The sequence below is a fragment of the Bombina bombina genome, chromosome 9, assembly GCF_027579735.1.
Source record: "Bombina bombina isolate aBomBom1 chromosome 9, aBomBom1.pri, whole genome shotgun sequence".
Lineage (NCBI taxonomy): Eukaryota > Metazoa > Chordata > Amphibia > Anura > Bombinatoridae > Bombina > Bombina bombina.
In genome coordinates this window covers 115992952-116017135 of record NC_069507.1, presented here as the reverse complement: position 1 = coordinate 116017135, position 24184 = coordinate 115992952, and the positions used below count along the sequence as shown (strand labels likewise).

At 38.3% G+C, this 24184-nt stretch overlaps 1 protein-coding gene across 1 annotated transcript in view; it reads right to left on the bottom strand.

The window, feature by feature from the left end:
- Positions 1–12499: 12499 nt before the first annotated feature.
- HECTD2 (HECT domain E3 ubiquitin protein ligase 2) overlaps positions 12500–24184 on the bottom strand; it is a 375065-nt gene continuing 363380 nt past the window's right edge. The window contains exons 20-21 of the mRNA XM_053692327.1: positions 19331–19474; positions 12500–13521 (exon numbers count right to left, since the gene is read on the bottom strand). Coding sequence (XP_053548302.1) covers positions 13401–13521; positions 19331–19474 — 265 coding nt within the window. The 3' untranslated portion in view covers positions 12500–13400. The remainder of the gene's footprint in view (positions 13522–19330; positions 19475–24184) is intronic.

Below are 24184 nucleotides of genomic sequence, written 5' to 3'. Positions count from 1 at the left end.
CCACCTGATCCGATCCCGGATCAGGGGCTAACCCTTCATACTGATTTGGAATCAGCTGCAGGTTTCTTTGATTGTTTCCCCTTGTTCCAAGACTGATTGGGTTTCCAAGAAGACTTGGATTATTCCTGCTTGGAAGAAGGGGAAGGCTTTCCTCTGAAGTTACGAAAGGAACGGAAATTACTCTGACCTCCTTTAGGCCTAATCTTCTTAGCTTGAGGTAGAAAATACGCTTTTCACCCGCAATATAAGAGATAATTTCTGCCAAACCAGGTCCAAACAAGGTTTTGCCCATTTCATCCAAGGAAGTCTTTACTTTAAGAGAATCAGACAAGGCGTCGAACCAATAAGATGCCACACTAGTCACGGTGGCAATACACACTGCAGGTTGCCATTGGAGACCTTGATGAACATAAATCATTTTCAAATATGCCTCCAGCTTCTTGTCCATCGTATCCTTAAAAGAGCAGCTATTCTCAATATGAATAGTGTTTTTTTTAGCCAGAGTGGAAATGGCCCTTTCAACTTTGGGTACAGTATACCAAGGGTCTTTAATGGAGACAGGAAACATTTTCTTAAAATTGGGAGACGGGGAAAAAAACACCCCTGGTTTCTCCCATTCCTGTGAGATAATCTCCCTAGCACAGTCCAGCACAAGAAAAACCGCCAAAGTGGAAGGTTCATTAAAGAAACTATTAAGATTACTAGATTTCTTAGGAGTGACAACTACAGGAATATCGGAGTCATCTAAAGTAGCTAAAACCTCCTGTAACAATACTTAAATCTGAAGTACACCACCTCAGTCTCAGAAGAGGGAATTATACTGTCTGAATCTGAGATGTCACCCTCAGAAAGTGCCGATGTATCTTCCTCATCAGACTTATGAGGAAGGACAACTTGGGAAGCAGAACTAAGGACAGACACCTTACTTTCTGAATTTCTAGATTTCCTCTTGCGTTTTCCCTGTAATCTGGGAATTGCAGCTAATGCCGCAGATACTGCTGAAGATACATGGGCAGCAATTTCTGCTTTTAAATAAACTCCACTAGGAGTTATAGAGGAACTGCAGGGCACTGCATGTGATGCCATTGAGGCTCTTGCTCCATATCAGACATGTTGTGAAACAGTAAATAAACTTGTACAGATATGTTTCAAAGATTTTAATATTCAATTAAAATAAGCCAAGGAAAAAATTCACTTTAAATTTTATCACAAATGGGATCGAACCCCAGCTAAAATTATGTGAGAAAAGTTAAGAAAAACATTTAATAAACATCAAATAAACTTCTAAAATACCCCTCAGGCAACCCCACACCTCAATTACTGAGGTGCCTTACCGCTACCAATTCGGACCAGATCACCCAGAAATGGAGAAAAACAACTTTTTTCCTCAGAAACGTTAAGAAGTAAAGCCGGTCATGTGACCGCAACTGCCGAGCTCAAATTGCTGCTGCGACACAGAGAGGCACTAAAAATAGCTTCCTGGTACACTGAGTACCAGAAATAACCGTTTTTTCAAACCGGACAGTTTAAAATGTTGCATCAGTTTATTTAAAAACAAAGGGGAAATGAAAAAGCTGTTAAGATAAAAACACAAGGAAGAGGCGCCAATGGTGCAGATTAATGATGGTTCTTAAATGGAACTGTTATTAGGCTAACACAGGATACTCACATGTGTAAATGGCAATCAATTATGCCAGTAGAAGCAGGCTGGATTTTTTCAGCAGTCCAGCTAGCTGATCCTAGGGGCAGCTCTCTAACAACTTCCAATAGGAGACAATCTGTAGAAAAAAGCAATAGATAGAGGCGCCAAGATTGGCGCCTCTATCTATTGCTTTTTTCTACTAAATGAAAAAGCTGCTGAAATAGAAAATTCAGCCTTACTTTCAGTTTAAACTTGTATTGTTTTATCAAGTAAATATGTGTCAGAAAATAAAGCCTAATAAAAAAATGTTACCCTTTCTTTTAAAAAGAGTTTAAATGTTTGTCTCACACATGCTACAGTACCTGCTTCATGCCCCAGTGTAACCCATACAACAGGATTAATTATGTCCCAATAAAAAAAGCAGTGTCTTTTATTTTTTTTAAGTGCATGGTCTCCCCAACTGGAAGAAAAAGCACTTACCTGCTCCGCTGTCTGGCATGTAGACAGTTACAAGGTATGAGAAGACACAGTTCCTCACAGAAACCTTTGAAAAAGAAAGAACAGAGTAGCCAACTCTGGCTTTCTAAACTAGAGCAGCAATTGTTAGGTACCTCTTTACAAGTTCCTAACTGCTTTAAAGCCACCATTACCCAACTGCAAGGAATGGCATGGAATATGGCTATACCCCAAAACTTGCTTGTTTTTTCTTCAGACATCTAAACTTCACCTCCTCCATGCACCGAAGGCAAAGAGCATGACTGAGGGTTGTGGGTAGGGGAGTGATACTTGACAGTTTGGCTGTGGGCTTGTTGCCTCCTCCTGCTGGCCAGGAGTGATATTCCCAACAGTAATTACTCAAGCCATGGACTCACCATATCGTAGGAAAGAAATATATGTGTTTTCTATTTATGTGTATCACACACTCTATGCATCTCTATTATTCTTTATTAATATTTCCGTTTTATCATTCCCTATGGGCTCCAAAACTCACTGCTCTAGCAAGACTGATCTCGCCAAACCAAATTTCACAGACATAATTGAGATTCATAATAGGTGTAAGTTTGCAAGAGCTTTGAGTAGTGAACATAGTCCCATAGAAACTAATGGACATTACCCTCTTCATTTTTTACATAACTCTTACTTCTGAGGGGGTTGTGCTAAGTATTTTGAAAACAGTAGATAAGATAAATGTGAGATCAATAAAATAAATAATATATATTTAGAAATACAATCATCTGTTTGAGTTAAAGTCAATACAAACATGTTTATTTGAGACAACCTTATCAAAGTCATACAGTGATTTATTTTCATGAACACACAGTCTATTTTGTGTAAACACGTTTTAAAGAGAGTCCCCCCGCCACCTATATCGCAGCTCAGTAGAGATGTCGGTGGACTTTTGTTGTAGTTTCAATCCCCACTATATCCTAGGGGATCACATCGCCACCCCTCAGCACTTCAAGGGTCAGCCCCCTTTTTTAATATATTGACAGATGTTTTTAATATTGGGGCCTATGTGTTTAAGTCTATATCGATCCTTCTTCTTTACAAATCTCATTAACCAGTATCCATAGCAAAGTTAATATGTCTATTTCCTAAACGTTGTGAAACAGTCAGTGAGACACAAAACCCAAGTCCAACATTCTTTCTTTCTTCTTTAACTAACTATATAATATATACATATTATGTATATAATATGTTTCTCACACATTTTAATATTCTGTATTATTTTTAATCATATAAGTAATTTCAAAATTATAAAGCAAACTTGTGAGTTTTTCTTCATTTACTTTATTAGTGTTAAAAAAACGCCTTCCACTTCTGATTTTGAAGTCCTACTTCCTCATTATAGTTTTCTCAAATGATTCACACCCACCTAATTTTATCAATGAGTTCTTAGATAATGTTTTCAATTTGAGTTATGATCTGCATAAAAAATAATTTATGCTTATGAGATTATATTTGTGGAGAAGAAAATTTTAAAATGACAACACATAAAATACCATCATAAACCCCCCTCCCCCATTAACTACTACTTATAAAATAATTTTTTGTTTATATCAAAAATGACAAAGAAATGAAAAAATAACAAAGAGAGTTCATTCTTAAAAGTATAGATTTCATATTAACAAATAACTATTTTGCTTTTGATGGGAAGAATTACCTACAAATAGAAGGTACAGAGATGGGTACGAGGTTTGGACCTAGCTATGCCAACCTCTTCATGGGAGAATGGGAAGATAATTTATTCAATATTAGCAGCTATGGTGCAAACCTCGTACTCTACAAAAGATACATAGATGACCTTCTGATCATCTGGCGTGGACCGGAATCAGAACTGTTGAAATTGTTTAAGGATATGAATAATAATACAAAAGGATTAGTATTTATCCATAATTATAGTAAAAACTGTGTTACTTTTCTACATTTGGAGATTATGGTAATACAAGACAAAATAGAGACCAAAACACACTCTAAAACAGTCGATTAAAATAACTATGTGCATCCAGACAGCTGCCATCTGAATCGATGGAAAGAAAATCCCAAATGTCCAATAGGACAGTGTATAAGAATCAGAAAGAACTGTTCATGTACAGAAGACTTTGAAAATCAGGTTTTATCCTTAATAGATAAATTTCATGTAAGAGGCTATAAAGGTGAACATATAAATAATGCAGTAATAAAAGCAAAGAATATGGAAAGAAAAAGCCTCCTAAAATATAAAAAGAAATCAGACGAGGAAATAGATACCACCACGACTTTGAAAGTTCCATTCATTACAAACTATAATGCAGATCATGGGTTAATAAGGAAGATTGTCAATAAACATTGGCACTTGCTTAAAGCAGATCCTATAGTAGGTGATAGGTTAACACCAAAACTAAAATTTGTTTTTAAGAGGGCAATGAACTTGAAATCAATGATAGCCTCAAGTGACCTAAAACATAAGAGGAAAGGTACTAGTAGACAGTGACCTATATAAGGACAAAAAGATTTCAGGCTTTTATCCCTGCTATACATGCAGAGCATGTCAATATAGCACAAAGAAAAAAAGCATTATGGTACCAAATATAAATGAAGAATACCTAATTAAAGATCTCATAATGATGTTCAAACAAAAACATAATTTACATATTGCAATGTACATGTAACCTCTGGTGAAACTAGAAGATGTTTACAAGATAGAATTAGGGAACATTTGTGTAATATAGAAAATGAAGTGGATAATACACATCTATATAAACATTTTAAAGATGTACATAAAGGTAGAATAAGTGACTTAACATATTGGGGTATAAAGAAAGTGCCTGTGAATTGGAGGGGGGGCATTGAAAAAACACTACTTATTAAAGAAGCTGAATTGATATATAAATTTGACAAACTACATACAAAAGGCCTCAATTCAGAGCTCGATTTTTCTCCATTCCTATTTGAATAAACCATCTGGGTAAAAAAACAATATATATATATATATATATATATATATATATAAAGTTTATAATATTCATATGGATAAAGAAAAACAAACTTGAACCCCATTTTATTAACGTCTATCATAAACATGTGTTACCAAAACTGTATGTTTTCTTCCCAGAATTGTGTGTTTTCTTCCCAAACTGTTATGTCTAAAATTATTTTAAAATTATTTCATTATGGTTGTTTTTAACTGAATGGTTGTTTATGGTTGTTTTAACTGAATGTTCTTTGAGTTAGTGCATAGTTAGTATTATACCACCTTTTTTAGGAATGAATAATAGAACACAATACCACCTTAAATAAGGCTAATTAACAACGGACCAATAAGAAAGCCCTACAGGTCTATAAAGGACTCAGTTTACCTGCCTAAAACTTATCTTGAAAAAGCCCACAAATAGGGTTAAACGCGTTGACGTTTAAGGCAGCTATATCTATACAGGGTGAGGTATATCCCACCAAGGAGTTTACTGTGAACCAGCTGATTTATTTATGGAATTTTATGCTGTTAAATTTCATAACCCGGGTTAAATACAATATCATCATCAGATCAACTAACAGTGAAATCTATCTAATATTCTTTACTTGCGTGAGTGCAGAATTATTAGGCAAGTTGTATTTTTGAGGATTAATTTTATTATTGAACAACAACCATGTTCTCAATGAACCCAAAAAACTCATTAATATCAAAGCTGAATAGTTTTGGAAGTAGTTTTTAGTTTGTTTTTAGTTATAGCTATTTTAGGGGGATATCTGTGTGTGCAGGTGACTATTACTGTGCATAATTATTAGGCAACTTAACAAAAAACAAATATATACCCATTTCAATTATTTATTTTTACCAGTGAAACCAATATAACATCTCAACATTCACAAATATACATTTCTGACATTCAAAAACAAAACAAAAACAAATCAGTGACCAATATAGCCACCTTTCTTTGCAAGGACACTCAAAAGCCTGCCATCCATGGATTCTGTCAGTGTTTTGATCTGTTCACCATCAACATTGCGTGCAGCAGCAACCGCAGCCTCCCAGACACTGTTCAGAGAGGTGTACTGTTTTCCCTCCTTGTAAATCTCACATTTGATGAAAGACCACAGGTTCTCAATGGGGTTCAGATCAGGTGAACAAGGAGGCCATGTCATTAGATTTTCTTTTTTTATACCCTTTCTTGCCAGCCACGCTGTGGAGTACTTGGACGTGTGTGATGGAGCATTGTCCTGCATGAAAATCATGTTTTTCTTGAAGGATGCAGACTTCTTCCTGTACCACTGCTTGAAGAAGGTGTCTTCCAGAAACTGGCAGTAGGACTGGGAGTTGAGCTTGACTCCATCCTCAACCCGAAAAGGCCCCACAAGCTCATCTTTGATGATACCAGCCCAAACCAGTACTCCACCTCCACCTTGCTGGCGTCTGAGTCGGACTGGAGCTCTCTGCCCTTTATCAATCCAGCCACGGGCCCATCCATCTGGCCCATCAAGACTCACTCTCATTTCATCAGTCCATAAAACCTTAGAAAAATCAGTCTTGAGATATTTCTTGGCCCAGTCTTGACGTTTCAGCTTGTGTGTCTTGTTCAGTGGTGGTCGTCTTTCAGCCTTTCTTACCTTGGCCATGTCTCTGAGTATTACACACCTTGTGCTTTTGGGCACTCCAGTGATGTTGCAGCTCTGAAATATGGCCAAACTGGTGGCAAGTGGCATCTTGGCAGCTGCACGCTTGACTTTTCTCAGTTCATGGGCAGTTATTTTGCGCCTTGGTTTTTCCACACGCTTCTTGCGACCCTGTTGACTATTTTGAATGAAACGCTTGATTGTTCGATGATCACGCTTCAGAAGCTTTGCAATTTTAAGAGTGCTGCATCCCTCTGCAAGATATCTCACTATTTTTGACTTTTCTGAGCCTGTCAAGTCCTTCTTTTGACCCATTTTGCCAAAGGAAAGGAAGTTGCCTAATAATTATGCACACCTGATATAGGGTGTTGATGTCATTAGACCACACCCCTTCTCATTACAGAGATGCACATCACCTAATATGCTTAATTGGTAGTAGGCTTTCGAGCCTATACAGCTTGGAGTAAGACAACATGCATAAAGAGGATGATGTGGTCAAACTACTCATTTGCCTAATAATTCTGCACTCCCTGTATAGCACTAAGCGAGTAACTGAATCAAGTTATTTTCCTGAATCGGTAACTAATTCAGACTGCAATCCGGATTCGAAAAACCATTGCAACATCTGTGATGTAGTCGAAAAAGATCACATGGGAGCAAGCTGACACATTGTGGCATAACACCGTGAGGAGGGTAAGTGAGTCAGCCTGTGTGTAACAGGAACAACAGGACATCAGGCATACCCCTCAAAACGATCTATTCGGACAAGAGTCACATTGAAGCAAGGTACCAAGCAGAATACTTGAACATATATATACACAAAACGGACATTATCAGTCTGAGTACTGATTAACTTTAAGACTGCTTTGTTATTAGCCGTGGACAATCTGTGATTTGATGAACATCAGCTACACATATATACTTAGTTACGGAATAAGGTGGTATTAACTATTCAGACCAAGTAGGTCTTGAACATTGATTTGTATATGTCTTCATTTATAAATGTTTGTGGGCGGGTCTAAACTGCCGCTCATATATTAGCTAAAATGTATGTCTTATGCTACATTTTAAATTTTGCACTCATTGTGTTCTAGACCTAAGGGAGACGTCCCAGGTCGTCTTATTCTGTGGATAATATATATTTATATATATTATTTTATTTTTCTTAATAAATTAGATTTTAGACCGATGAGATTGTAGAATATTTTGTTTCCAGTGTCTTAAACAAGTGCTAGCTAAGATTTTGGCCCCGATTTATTAAAGGTCTTGAGGACCTGATCCGACACTGCGGATCAGGTCTGCAAGACCTCGCTAAATGCGGAGAGCAATGCGCTCTCCGCATTTAACATTGCACCAGCAGCTCACAAGAGCTGCTGGTGCAACTCCGCCCCCTGCTGACTCGCGGCCAATCGGCCGCCAGCAGGGAGCTGTCAATCAACCTGATCATACTCGATCGGGTTGAATTGCGGCGATATCTGTCCACCTGCTCAGAGCATGCGGACAGGGTTATGGAGCAGCGGTCTTTAGACCGCTGCTTCATAACTGGTGTTTCTGGCGAGCCTGCAGGCTCGCCAGAAACACGGGCCTCAATCTCCATTCGGAGCTTGATAGATAGGCCCCATAGGCTAAGATACAAAATGTATATTTTTATGTTTTTTTTTTACATTTCTTGTTTTTGTGTTGCACCTCATTTGTTACTTCCTTTATTTGTTAAATGACCCCTTGTTTTTCATTTGAAATTAATATAAAGAATGCAGCAACATTTGTGGTTTTTGGATCCATCTGAATCCAAATGCACATCTAATGTGTATACAACACAGATGTTTTTTTTAGCTTCATTTCTTTTTGTGTTCCAATACATTAGAAGTGGATAAGTTATGACTCTGATATAATAGGATCATCTCATTTTCCTACAACTGTATAGGAGAAATCATGAAAAATGATAAGGAACTGGCTTTTTACAGTTACGGAATTCTATGCACTTACACAGAAGAAAACTATATGCAGTCAGGAAAGTAATCTACTGCATCCAATTAATACATTATTGATGATGATTACCCAATGTGTTTGACTGCTCTTTTTACACATATAAATTTATGACAATCATCTGAAACCGAAGGAAATTACCTGTATGGTCGATAAACATTTTAATTTATATTGATTGTATCATAGGTTTTTTTTTTTATTATTTTAAGAGTTTTTATATACAGACAATCCATTCTCTTTCCTTTTGAAATAAACACATGAAACCATCTGGTAGGTTGCTAATTTCTCCGGACTGCTTTTTTAGCACCTAAACTATAGTGAGTAGTATTTTTATTATTTTGTATTGGGTATATTCAGATTGGTAATGTACTGCACAAGGTAGTTAGTTTTGTTGTCCCCTTTTTCCTCAATACAGATATGGGGGTCAATTTATTATTGGCCGAATTGGTCCAATTCACCCTGTTTCCACGCGAGCCTTTAGGCTCTATAGACCACTGCTCCCTAACTCATACGCCACCTCTGAGGCTGCGTACAGCAATCCACCCGATCCACCCGATCCCATACGATCAGGCTGATTGACATCTGCAGGGGACGGTATTGCACAAGCAGTTCACTAGAACCGCTTGTGCAATGCTGAATACGGACAGCGTATGCTGTCCGCATTCAGCGATGTCCGCCAGACTTTAATAAATTTCCCCCATGGAACGGTCTGTTCTGTATGCACAATTTTAAGTGTGTCCTTTTTATGAGTAACACTTTGGGGTAGATTTATCAAATGTCGGACGAACATGGTCCACTGTAGCGCATTTGCTGTCAACATTTACTATTGCACAAGTATTTCTGGTGAAATGCTTGTGCAATGCAGCTTCTTCAGAGATGGCGGACGAGTTAAGGAGCAGCGGTCTTACGACCGATGCCTCTTAACTTATGTTTCCGGCGCGCAAACAGCAGCATAAATCTTATCAACATTTTTTTATGGTTTGAAATACCCCTGTTGATTTTTTTTTTTCCAATTTAAAGTATTTGTGGCATATACAATATGTGAGATTAGTCAATAACACTCAACACCTAGGTTTTCTTACTGACTAAAATTGCCTCGGTCTGAAAACACCATGAAAACCATTTAATTCTGGCTTTGCCAAACATGTGAAATTACAATCACAGACTCAAAGGGCTCCATGTACTAAGAGGCGGGCGGACAGCTTCTTAACTCGCGAAGCTGTCCGCCCACCTCCGCTACACACGGGCAGAGGATCTATTGATCCGCTTGCCCGTATGTATCATTACACACTCAGCGGAGTGTGTAATGCCCGCCCCTTCAGTCGCGCGACCAATCACGCGACTGAAGGGGCTGTCAATCACCGAGAGCAAGCGAGCTCTCGGTGATTTTGCTTCTCCACCTAAGAGGTGGCGTAGGGTGTAGGAAGCAGCGGTCTAATGACCGCTGCTTCTTACATTGCGGGAAGCAGGCTCGCATATGCGAACCTGCCCCGCAAAGGCTCCGGAGCAGCTTTCGCTGCTTCGTACATGGAGCCCAAAGTATTAAAAAGTAAAAAAAAGTCCCTTAACTGGCACAGCACAATTAAGTTGTACATGATTTTATTTTAATCACTGCTAGGGAATCTACATAAGTAAAAAATAATAATAATTAAAATAAAATTAGCTAACAATGCTTAATAAGAAATTGTGTTTCTTAAAGGGACAGTCAACACCAAAATTGTTATTGTTTAAAAAGATAGATAATGCATTTACTACCCATTCCCCAGCTTTGCACAACCAACATTGTTATATTAACCCCTTAACAACCGAGGACGTGCTAGAAAAAAAATAGAGTGGCAGTGAGGGCGGAGGAGGGGAATGAGGGAGAGGGGGCTCCTATGTTGGAACGGGGTGGAAAGGGTGAGAAAGCAATCTGGGAGGGGGAGGGTAATGAGGGGGGGGGGGGCAGCTACACTACAAAAAATGTTTTTGTTTGTCTTTAATAAAAAAATAAGTCAAAATTACAGCACACTGGGTACTGGCAGACAGCTGCCAGTACCTAAGATGGTGGCTAATAGGTAGAGGGAGGAGGGTTAGAGAGCTGTTTGGGGGGGATACGGAAGGTTGGGGGGGGGTAAGGGGGAAGCTAAACTGCAGAAAATATATTGCAACATTTTTTTATATAAAACAAAAAGCCTTTTATTTTCATACTTGCAGATTTTCTGCCATTACTTAAGATGGGGTTGACCATTGGGGGTGGGGGAGGGAACAGAGCTGTTTGAGAGGGATCAGGGGGTTTGATGTGTCAGATGGGAGGGTAATCTGTACACTAAAGCTAAAATTAACCTTACAAGCTACCTAATTAACCCCTTCACTCAGGGCATAATACAAGTGTGGTGCGCAGCTGCAATTAGCGGCTTTCTAATTATAAAAAAGCAATGCCAAAGCCATATATGTCTGCTATTTCTGAACAAAGGGGATTGCAGAGAAGTATTTACAACCATTTGTGCCATGATTGCACACGCTGTTTGTAAACAATTTCAGTGAGAAACCTAAAGTTTTTTGGTGGTTGTAGATGCGTAACAGATTTTGGGGGTCAAAAGTTCATTATATGATATGATAAAAATAATGGTATCTTTAGAAAGTCCATTTAATGGCGGGAAAAACGGTATATAATATGTGTGGGTACAGTAAATTAGGAAGAGGAAAATTACAGCTAAACACAAACACCACAGAAATGTAAAAACAGCGCTGGTCCTTAAAGGGCCATTATACACTCATTTTTTCTTTGCATAAATGTTTTGTAGATGATCTATTTATAAAGCCCATGAAGTTTTTTTAAAGAAAAAATGTTTAGTTTTGCTTATTTTTGAAGAACATTGCTCTGATTTTCAGACTCCTAACCAAGCCCCAAAGTTTTATTTGAATACCGGCAGCTACCTACTCCAGCTTGCTCCTGTTTGTGTAAAGGGTCTTTTCATATGCAAAAGAAGGGGGAGGGGGGGGAAGTGTCTTATTTCCCACTTGCAGTGGGCTTTCCAACTGCCTTTTCAACAGAGCTAAACTGAAAGCTTCTAAGTACGTTTTTAAACCATTTTATACTGGATTTTTATATCAGTATCTGTGCATCTTATTCTTTATAGTAGTGTCTATTACATGCAGTTATATGAAAATGAGTGCATACTGTCGCTTTAATGCTAAGAAAATTGAAAAACGGTTTGGTCACTAAGGGGTTAATATACTTTATAACATTTAAGCCTCTATATTTCTGCCTGTTTCAAAGCCACTACAGACAGCCTCATATCACATGCTTTTTTATTAACTTTTCCCAAGAAACTCATAATATAGATAACATTGTGCTCTCTCCGGTGGAGGTGTGGATGACACTGCACTAATTTGCTAAAATGCAAGTCAATAGATAATAAATAAATAGCCAAAAGAGGCTTAGATACAAGATAATTACAGAGGTAAGAATTATATTAATATAACAGTATTGTTATGCAAAACTGGGGAATGGGTAATCAAGGGATTATCTATCTTTTAAAATAATAAAAATGTTGGAGTTGACTGTACCTTTTACATACATAACATACTTGCTGCCATGGAGAAAAATCTCACAAAATAATTTTGTGAAGTGAGGCAAACAGTTTACAATCAAAAATGATTTGAGGGACCTTGCAGTAGTGACAAGACTTCTTACATAATTTCACCAAACTAGAGAGCTTTAGATCTTTCGGATAAAGGGCATCCCTTGACAAAAATGCAAGTACAGAAGATAATTAAATGAATGAAATTTTCTCATTTTTTAATTCTGACAGACTTTAATTTATTTGCAAGTTGCCAAGCAATGGAGAGTCGATAATCCTAAAACTATCCACATAAAGCAAATTAAACTGCACATATGCAAAGCATACTTTTTTAAAAAAATGTTGCCAAAGAATTGGCACTTTTTTTCTGTCAATAACATAAATAATAAGGGCTATGCTATACAATCTGTTATATCTAGACATACAATTAAAGTGGGATTTTTACTTCATAATAAAATTAATTACATTTAGAAAAGCAACAGCATTAGCTTCATGTATTAAAAGCTGGTCCACTCTTTCAGGGCATTGTGTGATCAATGCAGTCACATAGTGATTCAACAGGTAAAATTATATTAATTTTTCAGATACATCATTTAACACAAATATTATCCTTTGTTGCCTAATACAGTGAATTGCAGTAGAAAAGCTTAATATTCTACAGTCTACACACATAAATATTTTACAGCTCATTATAAATATATTACCTTTACTTTACATCTCTAACGTAATATAGATCAATATCAGAATTATAAAGTGGTTTGTTGACACATATATTCATTGCCTTAGGTTTTCTAGCTAAATTGCTAAAGCTTGGATGTAGTTCCAAACTTATTGTCAATACGAAAAGTATATGCCTTAAATTGCATTATTTACACAATAGATAAATTAAAATACTTTCTATAGAGAGTAAAACTTCTTTACCAAAAACAAGTTTTTGTTTGTCACGTAAGTCTTTTATAAACAATGTTTACGAGTCCCTGAATGCAAGAGAGACAGTAAACATCTGTCAGTATTAAAAATGTACTGAGTAGTCAGCGCTGCTGCACTCAGTGCACAGTAAGAAGTCAGTGAATTGCATAAGCAAACAGTCCTCTGAAGTCCACAATTGTCTCTTTCTACTGAAGCCCAAAACCTTCTGCATTTGAAATAGCAATGGTCAACTTCTGCTTTAATTCCTTCTTGGTTTTGTAAGGAGGCAGGCAAAGCTGATTGAAACAGGTGTGTGCTATAGGCAACCTAGGAAAACAGAAGATAGATTATTTAAAAGGAATGGATGAAAAACAGGAACACAAAAAAATAATTAAAGGGACACTGAACCCAAATTTATTGTTTCATGATTCAGATAAAGCATGACATTTTAACCAACTTTCTAATTTACTCCTATTATCAATTTTTCTTTGTTCTCTTGCTATCTTTATTTTAAAAGCAGGAATGTAAATCTTAGCAGCCAGCCCATTTTAGGTTCAGCACCATGGATAGCGCTTGCTTATTGGAGGCTTACATTTACCCACCAATGAGCAAGCATAACCCAGGTTCTCAACCAAAAATGGTCCGGCTCCTATGCATCACATTCCTGCTTTTTAAATAAAGATAACAAGAGAACTAAGAAAAATTGATAATAGGAGTAAATTAGAAAGTTGCTTAAAATTGCCTGCTCTATCGGAATCCTGAAATAAAAAAATGTGGATTTAGTGTAAATAATATACAACAGAGAAGGTGAGACAGGAAAAATGTATGAGTGAAATTGCCACATGTTGGGTTGTGCTCGTATTATGAGTTGTAAGTAAAACTTTATGTGAGCCTGCAGGCTCGTCAGAAACACGGGCCCACAAGCGCCATCCGGAGCTTGAAAAATGGGCCCCAATGTAATTAAGAAAAAAAAACATAATCCCCCGCACAAAGTATTAACACAAACAAACTAACCCTTAAACTGCCAAACCCCCACAACAGAAACTACCTAATCCTTAAACCCCCAACGCCAACTAAATACATTACAATATTAACCCTTAAACCGCCAAACCCTACAACATCAACTACCTAATTATACTATTAACCCCTAAATCGGCAACCCCTACATCACAATAAACCAAAATTAACCTATTAACCACTAAACTGCCAAACCCACACATCGCAATAAACCTAATTAACCTATAAACTCCTATACTGCCAACCCCCCACAACGCGAACAACCAACAGCTAGATTACAAGTTTTGCGTTACGGCTTGTAACGCTTAAAATATGGCATTTTCGGCGTTAAAGCAGCACCGCAGCTATTACAAGTGTTGTTGGTATAGGTGTACCGCACACCATTTAGCCTGTACCGCAACGTCAGTCCCGCACAAGTAAAAATGACGTTTTTTCATGGGATTCCCATAGCGCCGGTATTACGAGTTTTGCGGTACGGCTAAAAAGTGAGTGTTACAGCCTAAAACGACAAGATCCGTCGTATAAACTCCTATACTGCCAACCCCCCACAACGCAAACAACTAACAGCTAGATTACAAGTTTTGCGTTGCGGCTTGTAACGCTTAAAATATGGCATTTTCAGCGTTAAAGCAGCACCGCAGCTATTACAAGTATTGTTGGTATAGGTGTACCGCACACCATTTAGCCTGTACCGCAACGTCAGTCCCGCACACGTAAAAATGACGTTTTTTCATGGGATTCCCATAGCGCCGGTATTACGAGTTTTGCGGTACGGCTAAAAAGTGAGTGTTACAGCCTAAAACGACAAGATCCATAACGCCATCTAAAGTCAGTAGTTATGAGTTTTATGCTACAAAGCTGTAACATAAAACTCATAACTAAACTGCTACAAAGTACACTAACACCCATACACTACCTATTAACCCCTAAACCAAGGCCCTCCTGCATCGCAAATACTATAATAAATGTATTAACCCCTAATCTGCCGCTCCCGACATCGCCACCACTAAAAAATTTTATTGACCCCTATTCCGCCGCTCCCTGACATTGTCGCCACTATAGCAAAACTTATTAACCGCCCTCCCACATCGTAAACACTATTTAAATATTATTAACCCCTAATCTGCCGTCCACCTATACCGCCGATATAATAAACCTATCAACCTCTAAACCGCAAGCCCCCACAACGAAGTATGGGCAAGTAAATGGAAAATTAGATTTAATACGGGAAAATGCAAGGTTCTACATTTTGGAAGTAAAAATAAGCAGGCAACATATTTTTTAAATGGGACAAGACTTAGCCAAACAGAGGAGGAAAGGGATTTGGGAGTAGTAATAGATAACAAGCTAAAGATGGGTGCACAATGCAGGGCAGCGGCTTCAAAGGCTAATAATATACTAGCATGTATTAAAAGAGGCATTGATTCAAGGGAGGAAAGCATAATTCTGTCACTATATGAATCCCTGGTAAGACCTCACCTTGGGTATGGAGTGCAGTTCTGGGGACCGATTGCAAAAAAAGATATTGCAGAACTAGAAAAAGAGAAGGGCCACAAAGCTAATAAGGGGATTGGAGAATTTAACCTATGAGGAGAGGCTAGCCAAACTGGGTCTGTTTTCTTTAGAAAAAAGGCGCTTGAGAGGTGACATGATTACTTTATATAAATATATTCAAGGCCCATATACAGAGATGGCAGAAGCTCTGTTTATTCCAAGAAAATTCTTTCTGACAAGAGGTCACAATTTAAGATTTGGAGGAAAGGAGATTTAATCTCCTGCAATGTAAACGTTTTTTTTCACTGTAAGAGCAATAAAATTGAGGAACTCATTACCAAAGGAGGTAGTGAATGCCAATACCCTAGATACATTTAAAAATAGTCTGGATACATTTCTGTATATAAACAAAATTCATGGATATGATTGCTAGTATTAAATGGGTCACCATTTAGTGCTGTTATTTAAGCTTAACTGGAGCTTTTTGTAAGTATTTTAGATTTGTATAGGTTGAACTCGATGGACTTTGGTCTTTTTTCCACCTAATCTACTATGTTACAATAAACTATTAACCCCTAAACAAAAAGCCCCCCACAACTAAATAAATTAATTTAAACTAGTAACCCCTAAACCTAACAACCCCATAACTTTATATTAAAATTACAATTTCCCTATCTTAAATGAAATTAAAACTTACCTGTCAAATTAAAATTAATTTTAAACTAACAATTAAACTATTATAATTATTAAACTAAAATTAAACTAACTACCAATTAAAAAAAAACTAAACTACCAATAAAACAATCCTAACACTACTCTAAAAATTACAAAAAGTATCTCATTTAAAAAAATAAAAACTAACTACCGTAAATTACAAAAAACCCCCACTAAATTACGGAAAATAACAAAAAAATTATCAAAAATAAAAAGGCCCTTTTAAGGCTTTAGTGTAAGGCAGCTTGTGTTTTATTTCACAGGTAAGTTTGTATTTATTTTAACTAGGCTGTTAGTAAATAGTTAATAACTATTTACTAACTAGTCTACCTAGTTAAAATAAATACAAACTTACCTGTGAAATAAAAATAAAACCTAAGCTAGCTGCAATATAACTATTAGTTATATTGTAGCTAGCTTAGGTTTTATTTCACAGGTATTTAGTTTTAAATAGGTATTATTTAGTTAATAATTGTAAATTTAATTTAGATCTAATTTAATTATTTTAAAGTTATGGGGGATTAGGTTTAGGGTTAGGTTTAGGGGTTAATATAGTTAAATTTAGCTTGTTGCGATGTGGGGGGGGCTGGTGGTTTAGGGGTTAATAGGTTTATTTAGTTAATAATTGTAAATTTAATTTAGCTATATTTTTATTATGTTAAAGTTAGGGGGTGTTAGGGTTAGGTTTAGGGTTACGTTAGGGGTTAATATAGTTTAATTTAGCTTGTTGCGATGTGGGGGGCTGGCAGTTTAGGGGGTAAATAAATGTAGTATAGTGGAGGCGGTATCGGGAGCAGCAGATTAGGGGTTAATAATTTTATTTAGGTAGCGTGATATCGGGAGCGGCAGATTAGGGGTTAATAACTGTAGGCAGGCATCAGCGATGTTGGGGGCAGCAGATTAGGGGTGTTTAGACGTAGTTTATGTTAGGTTTAAATTGTATTTTTATTTCCCCATAGGCATCAATGGGGCTGCATTACGGAACTTTTGTTTCCGCGATCGCAGGTGTTAGTTTTTTTTTTTTTGCCGGCTTTCCCCATTGATGTCTATGGGGAAATCGTGCACGAGCACGTCTCAGCAGCGCTCTGATTGTGTGCAGTATGAAGCTCAACACAACCATATCGCATGCAAAAGGCGTATGTTTGAAAACTTGTAATAGCAGCGTTATAGGAAATTAAATAACGTAACTTTTGCATTCAATTTTCAGTGTACGACGGAGATCGGATGAAGATGAGCCTCCATGCCGCTGAGGATCCGCGCATCGGGGAAGCCAGCTCCGCACATCTGCTCTGCGCCGTTTTTGCTCCGGATGAAGATAGAAAATGATGGAGCCGCCTGGAACAAGACCTTCTCCGCCGGACTTCAGGAACGGTGAGTACCTATTTGGGGCTTAGTTTTAGGATTTTTTTTTTTTTTTTTTTTAAGATTAGGGATTTAATAGGCTGTAAAAGAGCTGATTTCCCCTTTAAGGGCAGTAAAAGAGCTGAATGTCCTTCTAAGGGCAATGCCCATACAAATGCCCCTTTAGGGGAAATGGGTAGCTTTGGGTTTTTTAGTGTTAGTTTTTTCTATTTTTAAAGGTTGGTTGGGTGGGGGATTTTACAGTTAAGGGTAATTGGTATTTTCTTTAGGAAAAAGAGCTGTTTAACTTAGGGCAATGCCCTACAAAAGCCCTGTTAAGGGCTATTGGTAGTTTAGTATTAGATTAAGGGGTGTTTTTATTTTGGGGGGATTTTTTATTTTTATAGGGGTATTAGTTTAGGTTTAAATTTTTTATTTTGGATAGCTTTGTTTATTTTCTCTGTAATTTTACATTTTCTTTTTGTAATATCACCTTTGGGGTTTGTAATTTTTAATTTTTTAAATATAGACTGCCCTCTGGGCAGGCTTATCGCCTAGTCAATAATAATACTATTTATACTTTCACAAAAACTATTAAAGGGACAGTCTACATGAAAATTAGTATAGTTTAAAAAGATAGATAATCCCTGTACTACCCATTCCCCAGTTTTGCATAATCAACACAGTTATATTAATATACTTTTTACCTCTGTGATTGCCTTGTATCTAAGCCTCTGCAGATTGCCCCCTTATCTCAGTTCTTTTGACAGACATTTTAACCAATCAGACTAATAAATATCTCCATATTGAGCAAAATGTTATCTATATGACACACATGAACTAGAACTGTCTACTGTGAAAAACTATCAAAATGCACTGAGATAAGAGGCAGCCTTCAACGGCTTAAAAATCAGTTTGAGCCTACCTAGGTTTAGCTTTCAACAAAGAATAACAAGAGAACAAAGCAAATTTGATGATAAAAGTAAAATTGGAGATTTGTTTAAAATGGCATGCCCTATCTAAATAATGAAAGATTGCTTCAAGAGAACATATGAAACTGCCATACAGTCATAATCAGTTTGACTGAAAATCCTTCTAATAACATGTCTAGATACCATGCATGGTACTAAAAGGGACGTTGCTTCTTGGCACAAGCTGTCACTACCCGGGTATGATAGCTTGTGGGTTGTTCATTGGAGTAACAATCATAAGATCTAACCATGAGTGCGCTCTCCTGTTATTTCACAAACTGGATTTATGTAAAAAAAAATTTAGTTATCTGTAGATTATCTTAATTATTTGGTAAACAAAATCAGCTTGACAAAACATCATTACCAGTCAGTTCTGATTTTTAAATGGCTGAAGAAATCTGTTGCAAGAGTCAAGATAAATGTGTTGTGCAAAAATAAAAAGAGAATGGTAGAATCATGTCACAACAAATATGAATGAAAAATACCTCTTCTATAAATATAGGCCTAGACGTAATAAACCAAAATGGTAAGGTTTAAATATCTCATGTGGATATAAATCAAGATGAGAGGTAAATTAAGTAAATTTCTGAAACAATTACCAGTTAGTAGATGTTTCACTCTTTGAAATCTTGAAGTTCAAATCAGCCATTCCCCCAACAGGAACACGGTCACTACCTGTTGCAAAGTGCAGCAATTTCTTCTGAAGTTCTAGGGGAAATCCAAGAACAACTTCCCAAAAGTACCTATAAGAGTTATACCAATTGATGTGATTCCATATTATTTTCATACAGTGATTATATATAAAATATAAGATCCATAATGATTTTTGCTTCTATGATTTACTTTAAAGGGACATTAAACACTAAATAAATGCTAGATAGAATGATGCATTCAAAGAAAAGATTAGTCTGAGAATAACTTGTAGATGTATTTTTTAAAGTTTCATTAGTTGTTTTAACAGTGACAAAAACAGAATTTATGTTTACCTGATAAATTACTTTCTCCAACGGTGTGTCCGGTCCACGGCGTCATCCTTACTTGTGGGATATTCTCTTCCCCAACAGGAAATGGCAAAGAGCCCAGCAAAGCTGGTCACATGATCCCTCCTAGGCTCCGCCTTCCCCAGTCATTCGACCGACGTAAAGGAGGAATATTTGCATAGGAGAAATCATATGATACCGTGGTGACTGTAGTTAAAGAAAATAAATCATCAGACCTGATTAAAAAACCAGGGCGGGCCGTGGACCGGACACACCGTTGGAGAAAGTAATTTATCAGGTAAACATAAATTCTGTTTTCTCCAACATAGGTGTGTCCGGTCCACGGCGTCATCCTTACTTGTGGGAACCAATACCAAAGCTTTAGGACACGGATGATGGGAGGGAGCAAATCAGGTCACCTAGATGGAAGGCACCACGGTTTGCAAAACCTTTCTCCCAAAAATAGCCTCAGAAGAAGCAAAAGTATCAAATTTGTAAAATTTGGTAAAAGTGTGCAGTGAAGACCAAGTCGCTGCCTTACATATCTGATCAACAGAAGCCTCGTTCTTAAAGGCCCATGTGGAAGCCACGGCCCTAGTGGAATGAGCTGTGATTCTTTCAGGAGGCTGCCGTCCGGCAGTCTCATAAGCCAATCTGATGATGCTTTTAAGCCAAAAAGATAGAGAGGTAGAAGTTGCTTTTTGACCTCTCCTTTTACCAGAATAAACAACAAACAAGGAAGATGATTGTCTGAAATCCTTTGTAGCATCTAAATAGAATTTTAGAGCACGGACAACGTCCAAATTGTGTAACAAACGTTCCTTCTATGAAACTGGATTCGGACACAAAGAAGGTACAACTATCTCCTGGTTAATATTTTTGTTGGAAACAACCTTCGGAAGAAAACCAGGCTCAGTACGTAAAAACCACCTTATCTGCATGGACCAGATAGGGCGGAGAACACTGCAGAGCAGATAACTCAGAAACTCTTCTAGCGGAAGAAATTGCAACCTAAAACAAAACTTTCCAAGATAATAACTTAATATCTATGGAATGTAAGGGTTCAAACGGAACCCCTTGAAGAACTGAAAGAACTAGATTAAGACTCCAGGGAAGAGTCAAAGGTCTGTAAACAGGCTTGATTCTAACCAGAGCCTGAACAAACGCTTAAACGTCTGGCACAGCTGCCAGCCTTTTGTGAAGTAAAACAGATAAAGCAGAGATCTGTCCCTTCAGAGAACTCGCAGAAAATCCTTTCTCCAAACCTTCTTGTAGAAAGGAAAGAATCTTAGGAATTTTTATCTTGTTCCATGGGAATCCTTTAGATTCACACCAACAGATATATTTTTTCCATATATTATGGTAAATTTTTCTAGTTACAGGCTTTCTAGCCTGAATAAGAGTATCTATTACAGAATCTGAAAACCCACGCTTTGATAAAATCAAGCGTTCAAACTCCAAGCAGTCAGTTGGAGGAAAACCAGATTCGGATGTTCGAATGGACCCTGAATAAGAAGGTCCTGTCTCAAAGGTAGCTTCCATGGTGGAGCCGATGACACATTCACCAGGTCTGCATACCAAGTCCTGCGTGGCCACACAGGAACTATCAAGGTCACCGAAGCCCTCTCCAGATTGATCCTGGCTACCAGCCTGGGAATGAGAGGAAACGGTGGGAATACATAAGCTAGGTTGAAGATCCAAGGTGCTACTATTGTATCCAATAGAGTCGCCTTGGGATCCCTGGATTTGGACCCGTAACAAGGGACCATGAAGTTCTGACGAGAGGCCATCAGAACCAAGTCTGGAATGCCCCATAATTGAGTTATTTGGGCAAAGATTTCCAGATGGAGTTCCCACTCCCCCGGATGCTCCTCCATCGCCAGGGAACTCCTTGTTACCCCCTGATGGTTGATGTATGTAACAGTCGTCATGATGACTGATTGAAACCTTATGAATTTGGCCTTTGCTAGTCGAGGCCAAGCCTTGAGAGCATTGAATATCGCTCTCAGTTCCATTATGTTTATCGGGAGAAGAGAGTCTTCCCGAAACCATAGACCCTGAGTTTTCAGGGGTTCCCAGACCTATTCTGGTCTGCGGAAGCTCATTCCCTGTGACAGGTTGTCCAGGGTCAGCCACCAACGGAGTGAATCTCTGGTTATTTGATCTACTTGTATCGTCGGAGACAAGTCTGTATAATCCCCATTCCACTGTCTGAGCATGCCCAGGTGCAATGGTCTTAGATGAATTCGTGCAAAAGGAACTATGTCCATTGCCGCAACCATCAACCCTATTACTTCCATGGACTGCGCTATGGAAGGAAGAAGAACAGAATGAAGTACCTGACAAGAGCTTAGAAGTTTTGATTTTCTGGCCTCTGTCAGAAAAACCTTCATTTCTAAGGAAACTATTATTGTTCCCAAGAAGGGAACTCTTGTTGACGGGGACAGAGAACTTTTTTCTATGTTCACTTTCCACCTGTGAGATCTGAGAAAGGCTAGGACAATGTCCATATGAGCCCTTGCTTTTGACAGAGACGACACTTGAATCAGGATGTCGTCCAAGTAAGGTACTACTGCAATGCCCCTTGGTCTTAGCACCGCTAGAAGGGACCCTAGTACCCTTGTGAAAATCCTTGGAGCAGTGGCTAATCCGAATGGAAGTGCCACAGGTAATGCTTGTCCAGAAAGGCGAACCTTAGGAACCGAAAATGTTCCTTGTGGATAGGAATACGTAGGTACGCATCCTTTAAGTCCACCGTGGTCATGAATTGACCTTCCTGGATGGTAGGAAGGATCGTTCGAATGGTTTCCATTTTGAATGATGAAACCCTTAGAAACTTGTTTAGAATCTTGAGATCTAAAATAGGTCTGAATGTTCCCTCTTTTTTGGGAATTATGAACAGGTTGGAGTAAAAACCCATCCCTTGTTCTCCTAATGGAACAGGATGAATCACTCCCATGCTTAACAGGTCTTCTACACAGTGTAAGAATGCCTGTTCGAAGATAATTGAGACCCGTGGAACCTTCCCCTTGGGGGTAGTTCCCTGAATTCCAGGAGATAACCTTGAGAAACTATTTCTAGCGCCCAAGGATCCTGAACATCTCTTGCCCCAGCCTGAGCAAAGAGAGAAAGTCTGCCCCCCACCAGATCCTTCCCAGATCGGGGGCCAACACTTCATGCTGTTTTGGTAGCAGTGGCAGGTGACTTGGCCTGCTTACCCTTGTTCCAGCCTTGCATCGGCCTCCAGGCTGGCTTGGTTTGAGAAGTATTACCCTCTTGCTTAGAGGGTGTAGAATTTGAGGCTGGTCCGTTTCTGCGAAAGGGACGAAAATTTGGCTTCTTTTTAGCCTTAAAAGACCTATCCAGAGGAAGGGCGTGGCCCTTTCCCCCAGTGATGTCTGAAATAATCTCTTTCAAGTCAGGGCCAAACAGTGTTTTACCCTTGAAAGGGATGTTAAGCAAAAGCGCTCTGCGCGCCACGATAGCAAACCCTGAATTATTCGCCGCTAATCTAGCTAATTGCAAAGCGGCATCTAAAATAAAAAAGAGTTAGCCAATTTAAGAGCTTGAACTCTGTCCAAAACCTCCTCGTACGAAGATTCTTTATTGAGCGACTTTTCTAGTTCTTCGAACCAGAAACACGCAGCTGTAGTGACAGGAACAATGCATGAAATTGGTTGTAGAAGGTAACCTTGCTGAACAAACATCTTTTTAAGCAAACCCTCTAACCTTTAATCCATAGGATCTTGAAAGCACAACTATCTTCTATAGGAATAGAAGTGCGTTTGTTTAGAGTAGAAACCGCCCCCTCGACCTTGGGGACTGTATGCTATAAGTCCTTTCTGGGGTCGACTATAGGAACTAATTTCTTAAATATAGGGGGAGGACAAAAGGTATGCCGGGCCTTTCCCACTCCTTATTTACTATGTCCGCCACCCGCTTGGGTATAGGAAAAACATCGGGGGGCACCGGAACCTCTAGGAACTTGTCCATCTTACCTAATTTCTCTGGAATGACCAAATTGTCACTATCATCCAGAGTAGATAATACCTCCTTAAGTAGTGCGTGGAGATGTTGAAATTTAAATTTAAAAGTTACAATATCAGATTCTGATTGTTGAGAAATTTTCCCTGAATCTGAAATTTCTCCCTCAGACAAAACCTCCCTCCTGGCCCCTTCAGATAGGTGTGAGGGTATGTCAGAACAGATATCATCAGCGTCCTCTTGCTCTTCAGTGTTTAAAACAGAGCAATCACGCTTTCTCTGATAAGTAGGCAGTTTGGAAAAAAAATGCATGCAATAGAATTATCCATTACAGCCATTAATTGTTGTATGGTAATAAGTATTGGCGCACTAGATGTACTAGGGGCCTCTTGTGTGGGCAAAACTGGTGTAGACACAGAAGGGGATGATGCAGTACCATGCTTACTCCCCTCATTAGAGGAATCATCTTGGGCAATATCATATCTATGG